A 20,661-nucleotide genomic window follows, 5' to 3' on the forward strand; every position below is an offset into this window, starting at 1 on the left:
ATTGCCAATGAAATGAACACGGGGGGAAAAAATCAAACAAAACAAAGCGCCATCGCGGAAATTCGCCGACTACATTTCAGGCCACCTCGAAGTATGCGCATTACACAGAAACTATGTCGAATCGTGACCGAAATTTCGCGTGCTGAACGGTACCGATCGTTCGATTTCACAGGCACGCACCCGATGTCCAAGACATTGCAATCGAATTGGGAACCACCATTCGAAGTTGCATGTGCCAACCATGCCCTCATTTTCATTAACGATATGATTCCCTTCCCTTCAAGTGCAGCCATCGCAAGGAGTTTCGTTAATTCCGCAAGAAACCGCAACTTTTATCGCCTGTGACCGCTACCGAAAAGCAACAAACGCTGATTAGGCCTAGCCTGCGGTTCAGCATGTTGTTCTGGGAAGTTTGTCCAAGACAACATGAAGATCGGACGTCGAAAAGATTGCACTCAAGCACTAACCCAAGAACAGCGCGCATGATACAAAGTTTGTGTTCACGGCCGGGAGATCAACGGCAACAAAAGCCCGCCAAGCTCGTTTAAGTTCGCGCACTGGCAGAAAAGGCGAAAGCTCGCGTCATGAAGCCGTAAAACTTTTCAATTTGCAGACGAGGTAGCAAACGCGATATCTGTAGCAAGCGTGATAACGACAACACTTTTCCCGACAGGAAACTTAAAGCGCACTTGATGAGGACGCGATCGCACGTTCCACGCGAAGCGCACGGCCGGCAAGCGGCCGGAGCCTTGCCGGCGCTTGTGCAAGGGCTTCTTCGTCGCCTAGGCAACCACTATCCTTCCCCACTCGGCGAGCCCGCGCAGCGCTGCCGCAGTCTTTTTTTCTTTTTCCTCCCTCCGACCCTCGTTCGTTCACTGCACGTGCCCTTGCCCTTCGTAACAACCTCGTCGCTCCTTCCCCAGTGGCGTACCTCTTTTGATAACCGTACTCGCTACCGCATTTGTCAGAAATATTTTCCCACAACCGCATTATAAACGGTACTTCATCTTGGGTGACTGCACAATCAGTGGTATGCGTATACATGGGGTTCTATGGGAGGGTAAACGGGAGTCAAAAAAGACCGCATTGTAACCGGTCCTGCACTATGTGCAGTTACGATATAAGTGGTCTGCACTGTACTATGAAATATACCATAATTATTAAAATGGAACCGGCATAACTCCAGATTCCAAATTTGTTCAAAGCATTCATTCAGGTGCAAGAACAGAAGTACTACTGACCCTACTGCAGTACAGTCCATACAAAACATGAACAAGCAGACATTCCACAGAGATGCTGCAGAAGGACTGTTTCTGTCTAACTAGATCTATATCACTAAAGAAGAGATAAACTATTTCCTGCAGCCCAACTCCTTAAGCAGCAAATAGCAACTGTGCTCAGGTTCAAAACAAGCACAGCTGCTACCTGAGCCTGCCCCTTCATCACTTGGACGCCATCTTAAAGTGCCAGCAGTGAAACATGTAGATACGCACCTTTTCCTTGGAGGTGTCTCCTTTGCACCAGGTTCACCTGCTGGAAGATCCTTTGCTTCACTTGAACTGTTTGAGTTCTCCTCAGAGGAACGCTTGAGCCGAGGTGGCAGTGGCGGTGGAGAGTCACCAGCCCCAGTTGGGAGCCTGCTGCTGCCTTCACCATTCTCACTGGCATCTTTTCCACCACCAACCGTGTCCTCATCATCACCTTCATCCTCATCATCTGAAGAATCGGTTGCTTCAGATTCAGAGCTCTCCTCAGTGATACCATTGCGCTCAGGGCTTCGGTTTATCACCCGCTCATCCACTGTGGGGTGGGCATCCTTCTGCAAGAAAAAATTCCCCTATTTGGTCTCTGATGCAGTGGTAAAAGACACAAGGTGGTGCCTACCTGCTGGCAGCAGGACAAGGCCCGAGCGCCCTCCAGGATGGCCAGGTAGGAGAAGCGCAGCTGGTCTGGTGTCTGGATCAGACCCATGCGGTACTTGCGCATCTCCAGCAGCACTTCCTGCACGTCCACCCGGTCAAGGCGGCCCCCATTGGCTTCAATCTGGAAAGCATTTTTTTTTTGTCCGATACAAATTCCTGCCACAAATTCCTAAAAAATTGAATGGATGGACACTCGGAGGTAATTTGCATAAGGAAATATGGTACGAACACGTGGATGCCATGTGCACCTTTCAGGGGGCAGATGATGCAAGGAAAGAAATAGCAAGAGTTTAAAAATAGTGCGTAATTTTTTCGTTCCTTCCCACTAAAACCAAAAGCTGATAATCTTTAAATAAAGATGTTTTGATTCTTTTACCCTGCGCTGACATGAAGTGAAGCTGACATGCTATCGAAGCAAAGCCTGTTTTGCACATGTGAATGTTCGAGTGTTTTTGCGGTATCACCTGCTGTAAATGCAACGAGAAAGTGACAATTTTTGTTTGCCCCAGTGCACTGTGTTTCAAGCAATTTAGGGATAGAGCAAGCCAGCTACTCGAGCTGCATTTGGTGTAGGTGAGTGTAAAAATTTAAAGAGGAAAAGTTGGCAACGCTCTTAATGAACCCCATTTCAGCACAACTGAAGAAAAGCTTTGCATCCATACATTTGTTTACGTCGTGTGTCAAAGCATTTGTGAGCATCTGCCAGACACTCAGTAAGACCCAGTACGACGTGAATTTCAGTTACCAATATGCATTGGTTCAAAAGCCTTGCAAGTCGGCTTCATCGCAGAACATCAAGATAATTTTATAGATGTGGTCGCTGCACAATGGAATTAATACCCACATTGAATCTCTGTTACAAAAGAGGTCCACAATTATAAGGAGAGAGAGACAAGTTAGCCAAACACGCGGATGAATGGCATCTCTTATACCCAGCTGTCTTTTACATCAGTGTCTCTTATCACGGAGTTCACGACAATGTGGACAACAATAATAGTGTAACAAGGACAACAGGACAGATGGGCACAGAAAATTCAAACCCACTTTTGGGATATTAACAATGGCAACAGTATTACGATGCACAAAACCCTTTTTTGTCCATAATGGTATGGAGATATGTGCTCACCAGTACAAGACAAGAGTCCACCAGGCAAAAGGTCCCCGAACGGCCGATGCCTGCACTGCAATGCACCACAGGTGGCCCTACATCAACATCCAATGCCCCAGACTCCCGAACAGCTTGCAGAAAGGCCAAAAACGCTGCTGGAGACTCAGGCACCCCAAAATCGGGCCAGGTCGTATAGTGCAGATGCAGTACCACACGCTTCTGCCCACTCTGCAATGACAAGGACACTTTGTTACACGACCATGCCCACTCCAAAATGACCTTATTTTTGGTTCAAGTCTGTACCAAACAGCTTAAACTATGTATAACGAAAGTGAAGCTCTGCTATCACATGTGCCGAAAAGTAACCCAACCATACGAACCCAACAGACAATAGACCCTTTTCACAATTGTGAAGCTAGCTTTCCTGCTATGCAGTTTGCCCATCTAATGGCGGCTAGCCATTACTGCAAACACATGTTCAAGCGCATTTTGCTTATGCTATGATGTGGAAAATGTACTCGGCTCTCTTGACATAAACACACATAATAGACAAGCCCCAGCACATGCAACTAGGAACTCGTCTCCACTCTAAGCAAGACAGGTGCCGCCATTAGTTGAGCATACATGCAGCGCAGGGAAGCATACTTGCAGATTATGAAAAGGGTCTATTAGGCCGAGAAAAAGCACTGGAGGGAGTATTTGTAGTCCTCGACTGAAGTTTAGTAATTACAAGATAAATGGACATCAAAGTGTACACAAAAAAATTTACATACTGACAATTACGATACTCCCTAGTGGAAAATGTGTGTGCAGCTCTATGAGAGTTATTCTGCAAAAACTAAGGCAATGAATTTGAAATTGGCAATGAATTTATGTACATAAAGCTAGACTTTACTTTTTATTGATTATTTTTATTTATTACTTCTTAAGCTGTTTTTACTTATTTTCTTTATTTTGTGCTTCACTGGCACGAACTGCAGTTACAGACAACTCTTTATTTTTTATCTATTATACTTATTTCTAAAAATAATTTTAATGTTTCTTTTCTTTTCATTTTCTGTTTCAGCTGTGAAGGTTGCGAGTAATCAAGCCATCCTTGGAAAAAGAAGAGCCTCGCGTGGCTTGTAAGACAAGAGCGTTCGCTGTGCTCGGTCTCTCGGTTACAGCAAGAGACAACGAGGGGCGCCACTCAACCCAGGAACAGGCACCTAACAGCTGCGCTCAAGTATAACTTGCTGCCAGTGGAGATTGAACCCACAATCTTTGCACTATGTGTGCAACGCACTACCAGTTGCGCTCAGCAGTGGCTGTTCCCCTATCCACTTTTTGATAACATTGGTAGTGTTGCAACAACTGCAGCTTCAGTGCCCTCCAGCAGCAAGTTGTTATTTCATCCACTTTATTTTCCCTCTATCTCATAATTGTACCCTTCAATTAAAAGCCACAAATAATGTTCCTCATGCTCCCGTTAGCTTCATAGGGTTGTTTATCCCCATATGAAGTGGCTCAAAGTTCTGCCTTTTACATCATCAATCGTAGCCGCGATTTCAAATATAATGGACTTCGGATAAAAGTCCTTTTTCATTGTACAGTCGATCCCTGATATATCAAACTCAAATTTATCAAATTATTGGCTATATCGAACAGATTAGAAATCCTCTTGAACATACCATGCAAAAGTATGGGGCTGGTGAACAAATATATCGAACACCCGCACAGCAAAACATCAAATATATTGAACGCTGCGCCTCACCGAAGCCCTGAAAGTCCTTTTTTCCTAACAAATACTGATCAACTTTCGGCCGCATTCCAAGAAGTTCTGATCCCCTTTCTGCGTGCAGGTAGCAAAAAGGCAGTGTCGTTGCATTGCGTTGCTTTGGTTGGTTGTGCAGCGCTCGTGGGTGCGCCTGCTTGTTTGATGCATGATCTGTAGGGTGTAACGCACGGCCATAATGCCTTTTCAAAGAGGCCAATTGCCAATGCACCAAAACGAGATGAATACGAAGTGACTCTGCGGTCTCGTTGCAACATTCGCATTCCCTTCCTTTTGTTCACGCACGATGGCAAGCGGGACCCAAAAGCATGGCCTTCGAGATCTACAACCTAGTGGCATTTTTTTGGTTAACAAACATAAATCTCGAAGGCTATTTTTCTTGCTTTCTGCGCCAAAGCAATGGCTGCTTGCTACAAAGCCACAAGTGCCGTCACCAAGATGTCGATGGTGGGGACTTGTTCCTTTGTTGTGTGTAGCGTTTCTCTTGCGGTGTCGTGGACATATATTCTTCTCGCTTGGTTCCCTGATGAATCCCGAGTCAGGAGTCAAACTAAATGTTGAGCCGCTCGTAGCAATAAAGTAATGACTGGTGCTTGGAAAAACGTTAAGCAAAGCGCCGCCGTGAACAGTTTCCTTGCGAGCTTTGGTGCCAGGCGATGACTCTAGGTGCACCGTGCCTGCTGACAACGGCATATGGTGCCTCAGTGAATTTTGCACTTATGAGCATGTCCAGGCACCCTCTCGGACGGGGGTACAGCAAGTGGCTTCCTCGGTAAAGATGACGACGTAGCTGTTTCTGACTGCATCGAGGCCGAGATCATGACTGACGTACTTACCGGTGCCGCGGAAGTGGACCCGAGCAGTGATCAAGATGCCAACGCCAAACACCTCCTACCGCGCTCCAGAGCTTGCAGCGTCCTTAACCACTGTTACGGCGCAATAGAAGGTGTTGAATTTTCTTATTTGGAAAGCTTCAATGATAATGAGGGTGCCTTGATGAACTTGACGGCGCACAAGAAGGAAAACAAGTTTACGGACTATCTTCTTGTGAAATAAAGTGCGGTAACTCACAAAAGAAGTTGTCACCTTATTCTTTAGCATACTGTGAGCAAATCAGTATATTAGAACTTGTTACAATTTCCAAAAAGAGTTTGGAGACCTGCAGTGCATTAATACAAGCCTTAAATACGCATATTTTGTATTTAAAATTATCAATACATCAAACTGTTTTGCGATCCCCTTCGAGTTCGATATATCCGGGATCGACCGTATTATCACGTCCCATTGTAATATAAGTAGACTGTAATTTGCACACAAATCGCGTCCACGAAGAATAATTCAAACTATGCACTTATTGCACTGAGATTAGGTTTGCATGACTTGCTAGCCACTACCACCCACCATGATCCTGTAATTACTACAGTCAAACATCGATATAACAGTCATACTTGTAGCAAAAAAATTTATTATATAGTGAATTCTGTCAAGGTTTTGGTATTTCTATATAGTCAAACGACTCAAACCTCGTCAATATGCATCTGCTTTAAACGTATTAATGATTAAAATGTAGTTTCGACGAATCCCCAACGAAGTCTCATAGAGCCTAATGCATTCGCTCGCCGCTTAAGCCGTAGCGGTTCATCCTATGCCTAACGGATAGCGCGTACCCTGCATATGTGCCATAAAATTTTACTGCGCCCCTGAACTTGCCAACGCCACTATGTGCTGCAAAAGGTTTTCCGTATTTTTAAGAAGTGCGGAGATCGGTCGATCAATCATTCTGACTTCCACACAATAGTGTCGATGCTTTTGCGGGTAACCGTCGGGAAAACGAAAGCGAGGTGGCGGCCAACGACGAATGCACCGTTACAGTGAACTATACAGTTTCGGAGTGGCCCGTGGCTGCGTCTTGGCAAGGTTGATGGCCGCTGTTGCGCAAGAAACCGTAGCTTCGGTGGCCGGGCAGTAGGTGATTTGAAGTTTGCTAACACCGTGCGGACCACCAAAACGGGATTTTCTTTCAAAATAAGCGTTTCCTTGGCACGAAACAAGCACTACGAGGTTTCTGCAATGCTATTGCAACAATCAACGTCGACTTATCCTTAAGTGTCCCTTTAAACAAACTTGACAAGCCTGAACTTGCATATGAACGTGCTCAGATGTTTGAGAACAATGCAGGGAATGCGTACAGACCTTCAAGGTGTGTTAGGTGGGCGGCCATATTAAACCTAATTTGAGGCCTAACATTCAGAGCTACCTCAGAAAGCCACTAGGTAGCTTTCCCAGGTAGCTACCTCTGAAAGCGCCTTTTGAAATAAAACATAGCTGACATATGCTTTTCCAGCTCTAGACATCGGCTGCAGTGCCTTTAGTACACAACAAGATGTCTTCCGAGATTTGCTACTTTTACTCCGAACCAATGTTACAATGTCATGAAATCTTGTCGGGTCACCGTGAACAACCTCCTCAAAGTCTCCAAGATCAGAACTTGGCACCCATGTGTGAGAAACCTCGTACCCCATGGCCACGACAGATGGCACAGCAGCATTTCTTGCGCATACGATTTGAAAGCAGAAAGTACACACGACGTTCTGCTACTCAAATGTTTCACACGAAAGGACATGCACAGGTGAACTCCGCCTTGGTTGACTTTCACTAGATTTTTGCTTAAGGGGGGACGTGCCTTTCGGAACGAACTTTCTTGTTTCTGGTTAGATCTTGATGAAAATTGGCACAAAGACTAAAAATGACCTCATAATGCTTACATAAAAATTTCAAGATGATATCACGAAAACTTTCTGAGAAACAAATAATTTCATTACTGGACCTCGTGGAGCGGCTGGAGAGTTTAACAAATGACATAAAAAGTTGGTAAACACTGTGTGCAGAGGCAAATGCATGCTGAAGGGGGCTGCGTTTTCAAAATAATTTTTTTGCAACACTAAAAATTGTAGTTCATGTTTTCTCCACTGATACTTCAATGAGCACATTTGCACTACAAACAAGAAACTCTACCAAAAATTTTTAAAAGACTAAATTAGAAAAATAAGAACGCAGCCCCCTGAAGCAGAGTTCAAGGAGCATTACAAAAAAAACAGAATCAAAATCTGTCAAGTAGTTGCGAAGGTACCTGCTCCACGAGCTGAGCAACATGCCAAAAAAACAGTATTGAGAAAACAAGGTTCAAAGTTTTGCGTCACGTTTACATGCCTAATAGGCACCAGGGTTGTAGTCCTTAGTGTCCTTTGCAGTGCGGTGTCACTTGGCCATCTGACCTTTAGCCTGATGAGCTTTCACAGCCTTTTTTCCCCCATGGCATCTTTTTCGGCTGCTCTACAAAGTGCATGGCGCCCAGGTTGGAGACCAAGAGATGCAAAATTGGGTGTAGGCATGGAGGTCTTGTGGTGAATTCCCCTATGTGATACATTCATCACAGACCAAAAATCGCTGAGCGCAGCTGATCCCTTTCCAATCGTTTTTATAGCTTGCATGGCCCGAATATTGACTTCAAATAACTTGCTGTTTTCCATTCGCGGCGACGACCACGCATTTTTCGCGTCCGCGCCGCAAGTAGTGCAGGTGAGCATCATCTTTACCGCTAACCTGTGCTTAGTTCCGTGCTTAGTCCCGGCTCTTTGCACTGCGGGCACAGGGCACTGCCAAACTGACCATTCAGGGCCGCGCGTTGTACGAGCAAAAACTTATCTTCGTCTTCCGAGTGACATCTCGCGCTCCGTCGCAGACACTGCTCTTAGGGACTCCTGAACAGCTGCGACGCGTTCGCGAGATGCCTCCGCTGACACGAAACGAGGCTGTAATCGGGCCTGAATCGTGCTACTGGTGGTGCTGGTAGACAGCCTCGCAACCTCGCGCGAAGTACTTGGCTGAGCATCCGCGATGTCTACATCCTTGGCGAAGTGCTTGGCTGAGCATCCGCGATGTCTACATCCTCGCGCGAAGTGTTTGGCTGAGCATCCGCGATGTCTACATCCTCGCGCGAAGTGTTTGGCTGAGCATCCGCGATGTCTACATCCTCGCGCGAAGTGTTTGGCTGAGCATCCGCGATGTCTACATCCTCGCGCGAAGTGTTTGGCTGAGCATCCGCGATGTCTACATCCTCGCGCGAAATGCTTGGCTGAGCATCCGCGATGTCTACATCCTCGCGCGAAATGCTTGGCTGAGCATCCGCGATGTCTACATCCTCGCGCGAAGTGCTAGGCTTAGCATCCGCGATGTCTGCAGCCTGCGCGGAACGACGAACGGATGTTTCCTCCGACGGCACAAAGCACTGTTTCGTCGACACTCGCGGACGATCCTCCGTGCGTGCTTGTGCTCAGCTGCGAGTCCTCGTCGTGCCGCACGCCGTCGTCGCTGCTCGCAGAAGTCGCCGGACTGAATTTCTTTTTCACGATCGGCGGCTTCGGCTTACGCGCACCAAATCGCTGCGCAGTCTTGCGTTTCTTCTTGAACGATCGCCGGTCCATGATCGCATGCAGGAACCGCGTTGCGCCAAACTGGACAACTTTTTTCTCCTTTCACGAGCGCCGGTCTTATCACAGCGCGATGCGATCTCGAAACCACGCCGCGGCGAGTTGAAAACACACGCAGTAAGCGGCCCGTCAGCGCTGTCGGCGCATAGAGCAGACGACCTTTTCGCCGATTGCTACAAGCGACCGCACGGGCAACCAATGCGGAGCCGCCGTACAGTCACGTGACGCGCGTCGCCAATCGGAAACTGTCGTGATACCTTTAAACTTTGGCTTGCTGTGCGCTTGCTCTTGTCTGGTTCAGCCGGCCGAGGCGGCAAATTTGAAACGGAAGAATCGCGCTATCCGTAGAGACAAAGATGGCGGCGCTAGGTTACGTGGATGCGGAGATATCGCGGCTCGAAAAACGCCGTTTTTTCGCAATTTCCGTGAAATTCATCGCCACCCTAGCTTCGATAAACATTTTTTACGTCATTTCTACGCCGTTTTCAGGGACGAAACTTTGAAATTAGATAGAAAAGGGGTCACAGAATGTGAAAATTAGATTTTCAAAAAATCGATTTTTTGGCCAAATTTCGCGATGCCAAAGCCGCGTCCCCCCTTAAGTTACTAGCCTCAGAGGCACCTAGTACATGCTTGGAATAGCCAAAAAGTTCATTATATCGAGACAGTGCAACAAAATTACTTTGCTAAATAGTGAAAAAAAATACATGGTTTTCAATGTAATCAAAATTGGGAAATAAAAATAATTTGTCACATTGTGGATTTCATTCAATCAAGGTCCGCTACATCCAGATTTGATTGTACTGGCATCAATCCGCCTTTTTCATTTTCCTGTGCTGCGCCCTGCCGTTTTGGTAAGGGTTTGGTAGGGGCCGGGATAACCGGTATTGCCAGAAGCAAAGACTCCGAGATGGTGAGACGTTTCGCAACTTTTCCGCTAGTGGAGAGCACATGCACGGGGGCGTCGTGAAAAAGATGGATTGACACCTCAGCAACAGCACACTTCAATCTCGAAGTCTATGCTTTACGGATGAAAACACATCATGGCTGCCTTTTGCGTGTACATCCAATTTTCAAACTGGTTGGTTGCACAAACACCGACAGTCCACTGCATAACAGATGGAGGCAAGCATGTTTACCAACACATTTAGTCCTACATTCAGCAACTCTCCAGTATTTTCCTTATGTGTGCAGTTGCAAATTTCGATGAAGTAAAAGAAGCGACATAATCATATGACCACTGAAACTTGCGAAACTACATACAGTAGAATCTCGGTGATACACATCTCATAGAGTCGTGAAAGATATTCATATCAGTCGAAATTCGTAGCATCGAGAAACATAGAAACCTAATGCAAACAAAAATCACATTGACAAACGTCTTACTTGGAGATGCCCAGAAAAAACGTTTATATATTCGACGGAACTTTCTGATGACCTTTTGCTTCTTTTTGGTTAGATCACCAAGAAAACTTCTTTCAAATCCATAAAACGCATATACATGTTGTCACTGGCTTCATCCGCTTCTACAGTAGGCCTTAGAATGCCAAGCATGTGCAGTGTTTCAGCTGCCGATGGTGGCTGCTTGTCACTGCCCTTGTCAATGTTGTCGCCATCACCGTTGATGTGCCCTCAAATGTGGTCTCAATGGCAATGTCCTCGACCAAGCGTGCACCACAAGTGGCATGGTTGTGATTCATCGTGAGAAAATCACGCGCAGCACACCCAGCATCACGCTGGTCCCAGCTATTGATTTCTGGGTCTTTTGTCTCTTAAGAGGTACTTCTGCACTACTCCTTAACGCACCGCACTTCACAAAGATTTTGGCTATCGTAACAGGCGTGGCCCGGTCACAAGCCATGAAGTGAATGGCGTCCAGCAGGCTTATTCGCAAGTCGCCGTCCCTGCGACTAATACTATTTGCGGCACACAAAGAGTCCTTCGAAATCGAGGTTTTGGTGGAAGCTCGTTTGGTTGAGAAGTAACATCATAGAATTAAAAGAAGGAGCCTTGTTCACAATGAATGAATGAATCATTCATTGTGAACAAGGCTCCCCATCAGGGGAGTCGAAACATCATTTTTCGTATTCTTTTTCATGGTCCATGTCCTTTTACAGTTGAAACCCGCAATAACGGAATCGGTGGGGAAAGCACAAAATTTCGCTCTTGCGGGAATTTCGTTGGCGCGAGAATGCGGCAGAAAAGACATGGAATTTACAAAAAACACATTTTATTTCCAAAAGTCAGTAAGTTTGCTTTGGCGGGCCTTACCGTGCAGCAATTTCATGCCTCTCGATCGGGAATCTTGTTTGCCTCGGCACAAAGTTCGCCCCATGCACTGGTCAGTGACGGCGGCACTGCGCTGTCACCAGTACCGTCATCAAGTGCGCCTACAGGCGAACCTTCTTCCGGCTCCATTGAATCAGCGCAGAATCGTGGACAGCGAGCTGCACGCAACGCCGAATTCTTCGGCGATGTCCATTTTTTTCCTGCCCTTTTCCACCTCACTGATGATTGCAGCCTTATCTTCCAGCGTGATGAACTTCCACTTTTTCGTTGGAGGTGGCATCTTTGCAGGCAGCGAAATCGGACAAAGCAATCGCAACACACAGCTCACGTTGCACCAAGCGACCAAGCAAATGCTCCACAAATGGCTCCACACACACGACCATGTGCGCGCAAAGCCGACAAAGCCAAGCAAGCACACACAGAGCCACGCCAACGAACGAAACTCCATGAGGAATGCGGATTTGGCTGCGTAGTCCGCGATAACAAGCAGGTGTCGGCAAACCATCATCATCATCATTGTTGCCAGCTTTATGTTTTTCGTAAACAATGATGGCGGCTGCTTCTCAAGTGCGCTGTAGTGATAGTTTTGCACAATTTAAGTGTAGCATGAATGCATTTCAGCAGTTTTCGAATGTAGTTAATGTTGCGAGAGTAGATTATTTGCGCACTCGTGTTTCAAAAATTTTGTTAATGAAGGAATGCGATATGAATATCTTTCGTAGTCGCGAGTTACGAAATGCATTGACTCCAATGGGCGTTCGCCGGTGCTCCGAAAATATTTCGTTGCGGTGAGAATTTCGTTCCCTCGGGATTTTGTTATCGCGGGTTTCGACTGTAATTCTAACGAGTCCTTTAAAATGATGTTTCGCAACGGTTGCAGGTGCGTGGTCATGTTGGCGAGCAAAAATAAAAGCTTGACACTGTGAAGCATCACCTGTTGCTATTGACATTAACACTAGCCACAATGAATTCCCCAAACCCCATGCAGAACTACAAGCTTAACGTGATGGGCTGTCTTCACCTCCTTCGCGTTGACATTGAAAGAAAGCACATTCTTCATTATATGGTCACATTGCCCAACCATCATGGATGTTGACATCGTGAGGCCTAGCTCCTCTGCAAAGTCCATCTGCTTCCTCTTTGGGTCTTCATCCACCTTTTATAGGACATTCAATTTCTCTTTAACCCCTTCAGGATTTTCGTCGTACATGTACGGCAGAAGCTTCCTGGTACCAAAGGGTTTTCGTCGTACATGTACGGCATAGCGTTTATTTTTAAAACGCGCGCCTTTTTCGATCATTTCTCTTGCTTGGCCTGTGCTGCCACACTTCGGGAATACGCAGAATTTTTTTTCATGCGCCGATGTCTCTCCGTTGTATTTTTTTTCGCTTCCCAAAACGGCACGCCGGCTATCGCTCGCCCATCCGAGCACGTTCGCAGTGCAGCTGGTTTAAAGTGCGTGCCTTTTTCGATCATTTCTCTTGCTTTGCATGTGCTGCCACCACAGGTCGGCGAACTCACTCATGAGTCGACTCAATCAGACTCATATCGAGACGTGAGTCTAAGTCTGAGTGAGTCCGGGTGAGTAAAGTTTTTGTGAGTCTGAGTCCAAGTGAGTTCGGTTGGGAAAAATTTTGGTGAGTCTGAGTCCGGGTGAGTCCGGTTGAGGAAAATTTTGGTGAGTGTGAGTCCGAGTGAGCCCTAAGGGCGAAATATATTGCATGAGTGAGTCTGAGTGAGCTCCATATTTTTTGCCGACCTATGGTCTTATCTACTCAAGTTCAGCATCCCTATCAGCCTTATGTCGGCTCACGTTTATACTCACGTATACTCCCACATAATTCAACGCACTGCCGTTCATACGTCAGCTCAATATTTATTGATCAGAGGCATGAGTTGAGCAGGGAGGAGGTGCCTTGACCTCCCCCCGCAAAATTTTTCACGGGAAGTTACTGATAAAAATATCACGTGCGAGTCATCTCTTTCAATAAAAAGGTCCTTATTTAACTGCAAACTCAGATAACTCGTCTTTAAAGGGGTCATGAACCACTTTTCCAAGTAATGATCTAATGGCCTCAGTATCGGAGTGTACTGCCTCCCGAATCGATTGCCGCAAAAATTTCTCGAATCCGTCAAGAATCAGCGGAGTTACGGGGGTTTGGCGCACGCTCCCAGCGCTTTCTCTCTTTTCTCGTGCCGACGAGCGCACTGGAAGCTAGACAGGGAGGGATGGCATGGGGGAAAGAAGTTACGCCAGCGCGCGTCATGAAACGCAATCGCTCTCCCGCTGTGATTCGCTTGCGCGAGTGCGGCTACCGTGTACTGAGGAGTGCGGCGCCGGAAAGTGGCGGCACCCCGCGGCAAGAAGCGCATCTGATCCGAACGCCGCTCTCGATTTACGTCGGCTATCGGCCAATAAGCATGCTATGTCTCTTGCGACGTACAGCGGACAGACGCCCCGCCCACCGACGAGAGTGAGAACCGGCCTCTGTTTGAAAAGAGGGTGCCTGGGGAAACGGCAACTTCGCGCTCCGCTTGTGGCCATTACGCGGCGCGCACGACTGTAATATTTGGCAGAGCAGTTCATAGCCGTGTCAGCTTTCCGCAGGATGTGTTTTTTCAATCAGCCCAAGGGGTGCTTCATGACCCCTTTAAAGGTACGAGATCAAAATGCGCTAAGTAGCGCACCGATTATGCGAGATATTGGCGTTAAAGAGCATTGACATTATGGTCGAAAAAGGCTAGTTATAGGCTAGCGGACTCATGAGTCGACTCACTCAGACTCAGATCGAGCCGTGAGTCTGAGTCTGAGTGAGTCCGGGTGAAATATATTTTGGTGAGTCTGAGTCCGAGTGAGTCCGGTTGAGAAAAATTATAGTGAGTCTGAGTCCGAGTGAGTCCGGATGAGGAAAAGCTTGGTGAGTTTGAGTTCGAGTGAGCCCTAAGGGTAAGATATGTTTCGTGAGTGAGTCTGAGTGAGCGACACATTTTTTGCCGACCTATGGCTGCCACGCTTCGGGAGTACGTGGAATTTTTTCATGTCTCTCCCGATGTCTCTCCCTTGCTGCTTTTTTTAAGCTTCGCAAAACGGCGCGCTGGCTATCGCTTGCGCAACCGAGAGCGCCCGCGGCGCGGTTGGTTGGTTTTAAACACGCGCCTTCTTCGATCATTTCTCTTGCTTGAAATGTGCTGCCACGCTTCGGGAATACATGGACTTTTTTTAATGCGCCGATGTCTCTCAGTCTTTTTTTTTTTCGTTCCAAAGAGGCGCGGCGGCTTTCAGTTGCCCATCAGAATGCACGCACGCGGTCCGGCTGGTTTCGGTTTCATCCTTCGGGTGGTTTTCGCTTCTTGCGCCCGCAAAGCTGATGGCTGTTTGGTTTCTAATCTATGAAAGTGTGACTGCTTCTTACTTTCTCGTTTGTTGCTCCCTGGGGCGCGATTACATCTGTTTCCGTGCGGCGCTAAATTACACAAACGACGCCGCCGTGATTGCGTATCCTGTTTTGGCATCTCGGAAAAACTAACTACGTCTTGTTGGCGTTAAGACGAAGGATTACTGTAGCTTTTTCACTCGTTTTGCTTTCTGGACGGGCGCACAACCATACAGTTTTCTTCTGTGTGCTCACTGACGCAGTTCGCTTGCGCTATGGAATCGCGCGCCGGTTGCTCTGCTGCCGGTGAGTCGACCAGCGATTCTTCTGATGCGGATATTCCCTAAGTGCCGAATCAGAATCTGATTCATTGGATTTCAGTTTGTTAGACGCGGATTTTTTGACGAGTTCAGACTCCGATGACGATCAAGGAGCGACATCTGAAAATCGTGCGCGGCGAGCCATGCTTCAAAGACTATCACACGGTGAAAAGTTTTTAGTGTTAGAGCACGAACATTTTTAACCGTAAAAAGACTCTGGTGCGCTTACTTTTGTATGTCTGTGAACTATGTTTAATACAATGCATAATTTTTATTTATAAAAAACTTAAGTTTTTTGGGGGGGGATTTTGCTTGATTTTACTATGAATAAACTATGTGTATATACCACAAAAACGATGCGCAGCTTATGGACGATGCTAACAACCAGCCAAATTGGCAGTGCAGCGTACATGCCTGCGCTACAGTTAAACCTGGATATAACGAAATTGACAAATTCCCGAAAAACTTCGTTATAAAGAGGTTTTCGTTATATGGAGGTTTGGCACGATAATTCGTTAAGTAAGAAAAAAAAAGTAACAGACGGCAGAACTCACCCAAAACATTTATTTCGCGGTAAAAAACTGCATGATTTTGCTTTGTTCTTTGTTGATGATGGATGGCAGCACTGACCGTTCATACGACATCAATTAACACAATGCTGCTCCGTCATCGTCCAGTGAGCCCGCAGCACAGCGCAAAAGGTCGATGGCGTCCAGCATCTCTTTCGCGGAGGGCAAAGCGCGTGCCGAGTCGTCCTCCCAAGGTTCGTTGTCGTCACTGCGGTCTCGGACAGTTTCTGCCAGAGCCTCGTCCGTCATCTCCTCAGTTTTGACAGTGCAGTTGCCCGCATATAAAAAATCACAAGTCTGCACATCATCCGGGGCTTCTCCATTCGTGCACAGCGAAATCCAAGTTTCGGCAAGATTGGGCGGGCATAAGGCTCCTCCTCTCCGGCGTCGATTTCCTCAGCCTGAACCACCTGAACCTCTGTTGAGATACGTGCCTTGCGGAAGCAGTTCGCAACAATTTCAGCACTTGTTTCTCGCCGGGACACTTCAAGCATCTCAAATGCTTGCACAATGTCTACCTTCGTATCTCACTGCAGACGAATGTTCAGGAGCAGTTTTTGGATTAGTTCCTGACTGTATGAGCACTTGACACTGCTAATAATTCCTTTATCAAGGGGCTGAATGAGCGATGTGCTGTTCGCTGGTAAAAACTGCAGTTCAATGTTGGAGAGCTCGAGCCCCTCTACATGGTGTGCAGTGCAATTGTCTATGAACAGACAAATCATGCGTCCTTGCCTCTTGAAGTCATAGTTGAAATCCGTCAGCCACTCACTAAATATGTCGCGCGTCATACAGGCTTTTGTGTTCGCCACATATTTTACGGGCATCCTGTGGGTTCCTTTGAAGCACCTAGGTTGGGCGCTTTTGCCAATGACCAGCTGAACTCGCTCGTCTCTTCCGTCTGAACTTGTGCACAGTAGCACAGTCAAACGACATTTGCTCTGCTTACCGCCGTGGCAGACGCGTAAGGGTACGGTTCGGAAGAAACTCGTAGAAAAGCGCCGTCTCGTCAGCGTTGTACACATTCGACGCTTCGTAGAGCTCCAAAATACCCGGTAGTTTGCACTGGATCCACGAGTCGGCGCCAGCTCTATCCGCAGAGGAGGATTCGCCACTGATCACTTTGCCAACGATCCCGTACCTGCGTTTAAAACCTTCAAGCCACCCGTTACTGCCTTCTAAATCATCGCAGCCCAGCATGCAAGCATAATCCCTTGCCTTTTGCTGCAAAACAGCGCCACTGATGGGCACGTTTCGTGCCCGCATGTCCATAAACCATGTGAACACAGCTTTGTCGACGTCAGCATGTGTTGACAACTTCGACTTCTTCTTTTTGCTGTCCGTGCCACGCTCCACAGCGCTGCAAATCGCATCTTTCGCGTTTAAAATCGTCGACAAAAAATTAGCTGGGATGCCAAATTTGGCAGCGACACCCTTCTTTTTTTGGCCTCTAGAAACGGCACCCCAGATGGCCATTTTGTCCTCAAGAGTCAGTATCTTGCATTTCTTCGTCGAAGCATTTATCCTTGGATTGTCACAACAGGTACTGGGTGCGTGTCACTTCGCACAAGCGTGAGGCATCGGAAACGAAGAGCGAGCGACACGATGGCACCGTACCAAATAAGACACAGAGAATGCGGAAAGCCACAGCGCTGCCGGCGCTGCTGCGACTCCCTCTTTTTTTTTTTCCTTTTTCCTTTTTAAGTAGTGTCACTTAGTGTCAGGTTAGTGAAGTGAAGCGCAGAGACTTGCACTGTAACCAAAGAGTGGCGCTGCCAGCGCGTCTTTTTCTCTTCGGCAAAAAGAAGCGGCCTAGGCCAGCTGCAGCAAGTGGCGGTTTGAGGGGAGGGTTCGGAAAGGTCACGCCCGTGGTGGCAAGATCGCCGGGTCGAGGGATGCAGGCCCGCCTCGCGCACGCACGCACACGTGCGCTCGCTCTTGCCGCACGGTCGCCGTGCCTTCAAGCACGCCAAGCACGACGCCGCCGCTTCGCACTCAGTCGCGGTGGAGAAGGTGCTTCGGGTTGCTGCTCGCGCGAAGATGACAAAATTTGGGCCAACACCTTTAGGTCATCGGCAAGGAAAGTTCGTTATTTCGAGGAGGTCTCCCTTTCGCTGCCACTTCATTACGTAGAGGTCTCAAATACATGTGCTTCTATGGAGCAACAGCGGGGAATTGAAAAACTTCGTTATATCCAGGAATTCGTTATATGGAGGTTTGTTATAAGCAGGTTTAACTGTAGTACTAGCTTTTTGCTCACTAGGTTACCGTGTATACTCAAAAAATGGCCGCAGGTTTTTTTTCGAATTTGGGGTGAAAATCTCAGGTGCTGCCATTACAAGGAGAAAACGAAAATTTTTCATTCTTCATACATGTTTTCAGCGCTACTTGCCTTTATTGTACTCGCCTGTACTGGGTGAAGTGAAAAACAACCTCACTTTCATGCGATTGCAAGAACGTTCTTCCTTACCCTCCTCCTCCTCCTCTTTACTTGTAGCATCCTCAAGCTCGCCTGTCCCAGATAAGGTCGTCCTCCACTCCAACAAATTTGTTTGAGATTCCTGTAAACTTCCACCGCCTTGAAGGAAACCCAACCACATGCTTCGTAACTCCAATAGCACAAATCCACAAGGGATGCCCTCTTCAGCCATCCAGTCGGTGTTGTTTGGTGAATGACAGTGCCTCAGAGGCAGGCATTAAATCTTGGAGGCTGTGCCTCTGCTACCTGGAGGCACCAAAAATTCGGCAAGGCTACGCCCAGGAAAAAAAGAAAAAAAAAATCCTTCGGAATTGTTGCACCGCACTACGGATAACACTGCTAACCTTCTCCAAAATTATGGGTGCAGCTAATACACGGGTAATTTACAAATATATTATTTTCGAGATTTTTCAACAATATTTGGGGTGCAGCCATTACACAAGTATATACGGTAGGTCGTCATTACACGGGTAATTTACAAATATATTATTTTCGAGATTTTTCAACAATATTTGGGGTGCAGCCATTACACAAGTATATACGGTAGCACTGGTAAAATTCTGTAGTTGTCCAACGGTCTGTAATTCAGAAATATACAAGCAAGGTGGCTGATGATCCTCACCTCAAGGTCGGTGAGCATCAGTTCCCGGACGGTGTAGTTGGTTGCTGGCTTTTCCCCGAGAAAGGCCACTTTGAGTCCTACCCCAGTGAGCACAAGCTCTTCATCCTGGCTCATCGGCCAGTACTGATGGCACTTTACCTACAAGCATGAAAGTTATGGGTGAATTTACGAGGAGCAAATGAAAGGTACTCTCTGCTCATGTTGCAAAGTGCAACTTAAAGTAGGAAAATTGAAATGAAACTAGCAAAATCATAAAACTGTGCTTCAGGTGGGTCACACATTCGCACAATACAACTTTCACCATGCAGTACACATCGATTTCTGAACATTTCTGAGGATGCTACTATATATATATATATATATATATATATATATATATATATATATATATATATATCGCAAATGAAATTGCAAATGGGTATGGCATACCCATTTCTAAAAAATGGGTATGCCATAAATTGGCACGCACTACAACCTTCTAATACAAATGACCACACTCAAGTCAATAATTAAAAAATTAATAACTTTTGGTTAATTAGTCGCGACAGCGTCATTTCAGCTGTGACAAAGTATTTCCGCCTTGACGTAGAGTTCGTGTGCGAAAATGACAGGAGCCTTACTGTCAGAATTTTTATTAAAAATCTGTATTGTCTAAAAAAACACCCTGAATATACAGGGTCTGCCAGGGAAGTAGTAGGACTGAGTTTTAAAAAAAAAATTATTCACAACTCTGACCCATCGACTTAAGTTTTCGGTATATGCGCCTACTGTGTCAACACAGCGTTTCCAGCGACTCTGCCAATAACTGAAGGCTCCCTGGAACGCATAATCTGGAATGCTCTTCAGCTCCCTCGTTACGGCCTCTTGAATAGCCTGGACCAAGCCATGGTGCCATCCTTTCACGACCCTTTTCAATCAGGGGAAGAAAAAGAAGTCTGAAGAAGCGATAGCTGGGCTATAGGGTGGCTGGGGAAGCTGCGTGATGCCATGTTTGGTCGGAAGTCCATGACATTTGGCAAAGACGGTGTGGCTCGGCGCACTGTCGTGATGGAGCCTACATGATCTAGCTATTGCTGGATGGACGCGGGCGACTCATTTTCTGAGTCTTTCAAGTGCTTCCACATAGAATGCAGCATTCACAGTCTCACCAGGCGGTTCAAACTCTGTGAATCTCTCCTTTGCAGTCAAAAAAGATTATCAACATCAATTTCATTTTCGACTTGCTCATGCGGGCTTTTTCGAGCAAGTTGAGGCAAGGATGTGTCTCTAATGATAACACTGTCGAGAAAATTTGGATCATCTTAAATAAGTTCTTGACAAACCACAAGACATCTTTGTTTTTGCCAAACATCGCTTTGACACCTTCGGCCCTAATTTTGCACAAACTTTTCTCAATCCTAAGTTTAGGGCCATAATTGTGTGCACAATAGTTTTCAGCAAGTTTAATTGTTCGGATATCATCGGCGCACTCAAACTGCAGTCAGAGTTCAAAAGATCTCAAACTTTCACCAAGTTTTCGTCACTTCTCGCCGTCGAAGGGCGTCCTGACCGTTGCTCATCTTCAACTTGCTCTCTACCCTCCCGAAACAATTTGTACCACTCAAAAACACTTGATCAACCCATGGCATCACTTCCATAAACAGTCTTGATCACGTAATGGGTCCCACACAAAGTTTTACAGAGTTTGAAGCAAAACTTCACTGCATAACGCTGC

At 46.7% G+C, this 20,661-nt stretch overlaps 1 protein-coding gene across 2 annotated transcripts in view; it reads right to left on the reverse strand.

Annotated features, from left to right (window-relative positions):
• LOC119373679 (tyrosine-protein phosphatase non-receptor type 1) overlaps positions 1 to 20,661 on the reverse strand; it is a 68,868-nt gene that overhangs the window by 38,708 nt on the left and 9,499 nt on the right. For both annotated transcript variants that reach the window (XM_037643753.2, XM_037643745.2), the window contains exons 5-8: positions 18,948 to 19,085; positions 3,049 to 3,258; positions 1,885 to 2,043; positions 1,494 to 1,819 (exon numbers count right to left, since the gene is read on the reverse strand). In XM_037643753.2, coding sequence (XP_037499681.1) covers positions 1,494 to 1,819; positions 1,885 to 2,043; positions 3,049 to 3,258; positions 18,948 to 19,085 — 833 coding nt within the window. The remainder of the gene's footprint in view (positions 1 to 1,493; positions 1,820 to 1,884; positions 2,044 to 3,048; positions 3,259 to 18,947; positions 19,086 to 20,661) is intronic.

Source organism: Rhipicephalus sanguineus, chromosome 1 (assembly GCF_013339695.2).
Source record: "Rhipicephalus sanguineus isolate Rsan-2018 chromosome 1, BIME_Rsan_1.4, whole genome shotgun sequence".
NCBI classification, from domain to species: Eukaryota; Metazoa; Arthropoda; class Arachnida; order Ixodida; family Ixodidae; genus Rhipicephalus; species Rhipicephalus sanguineus.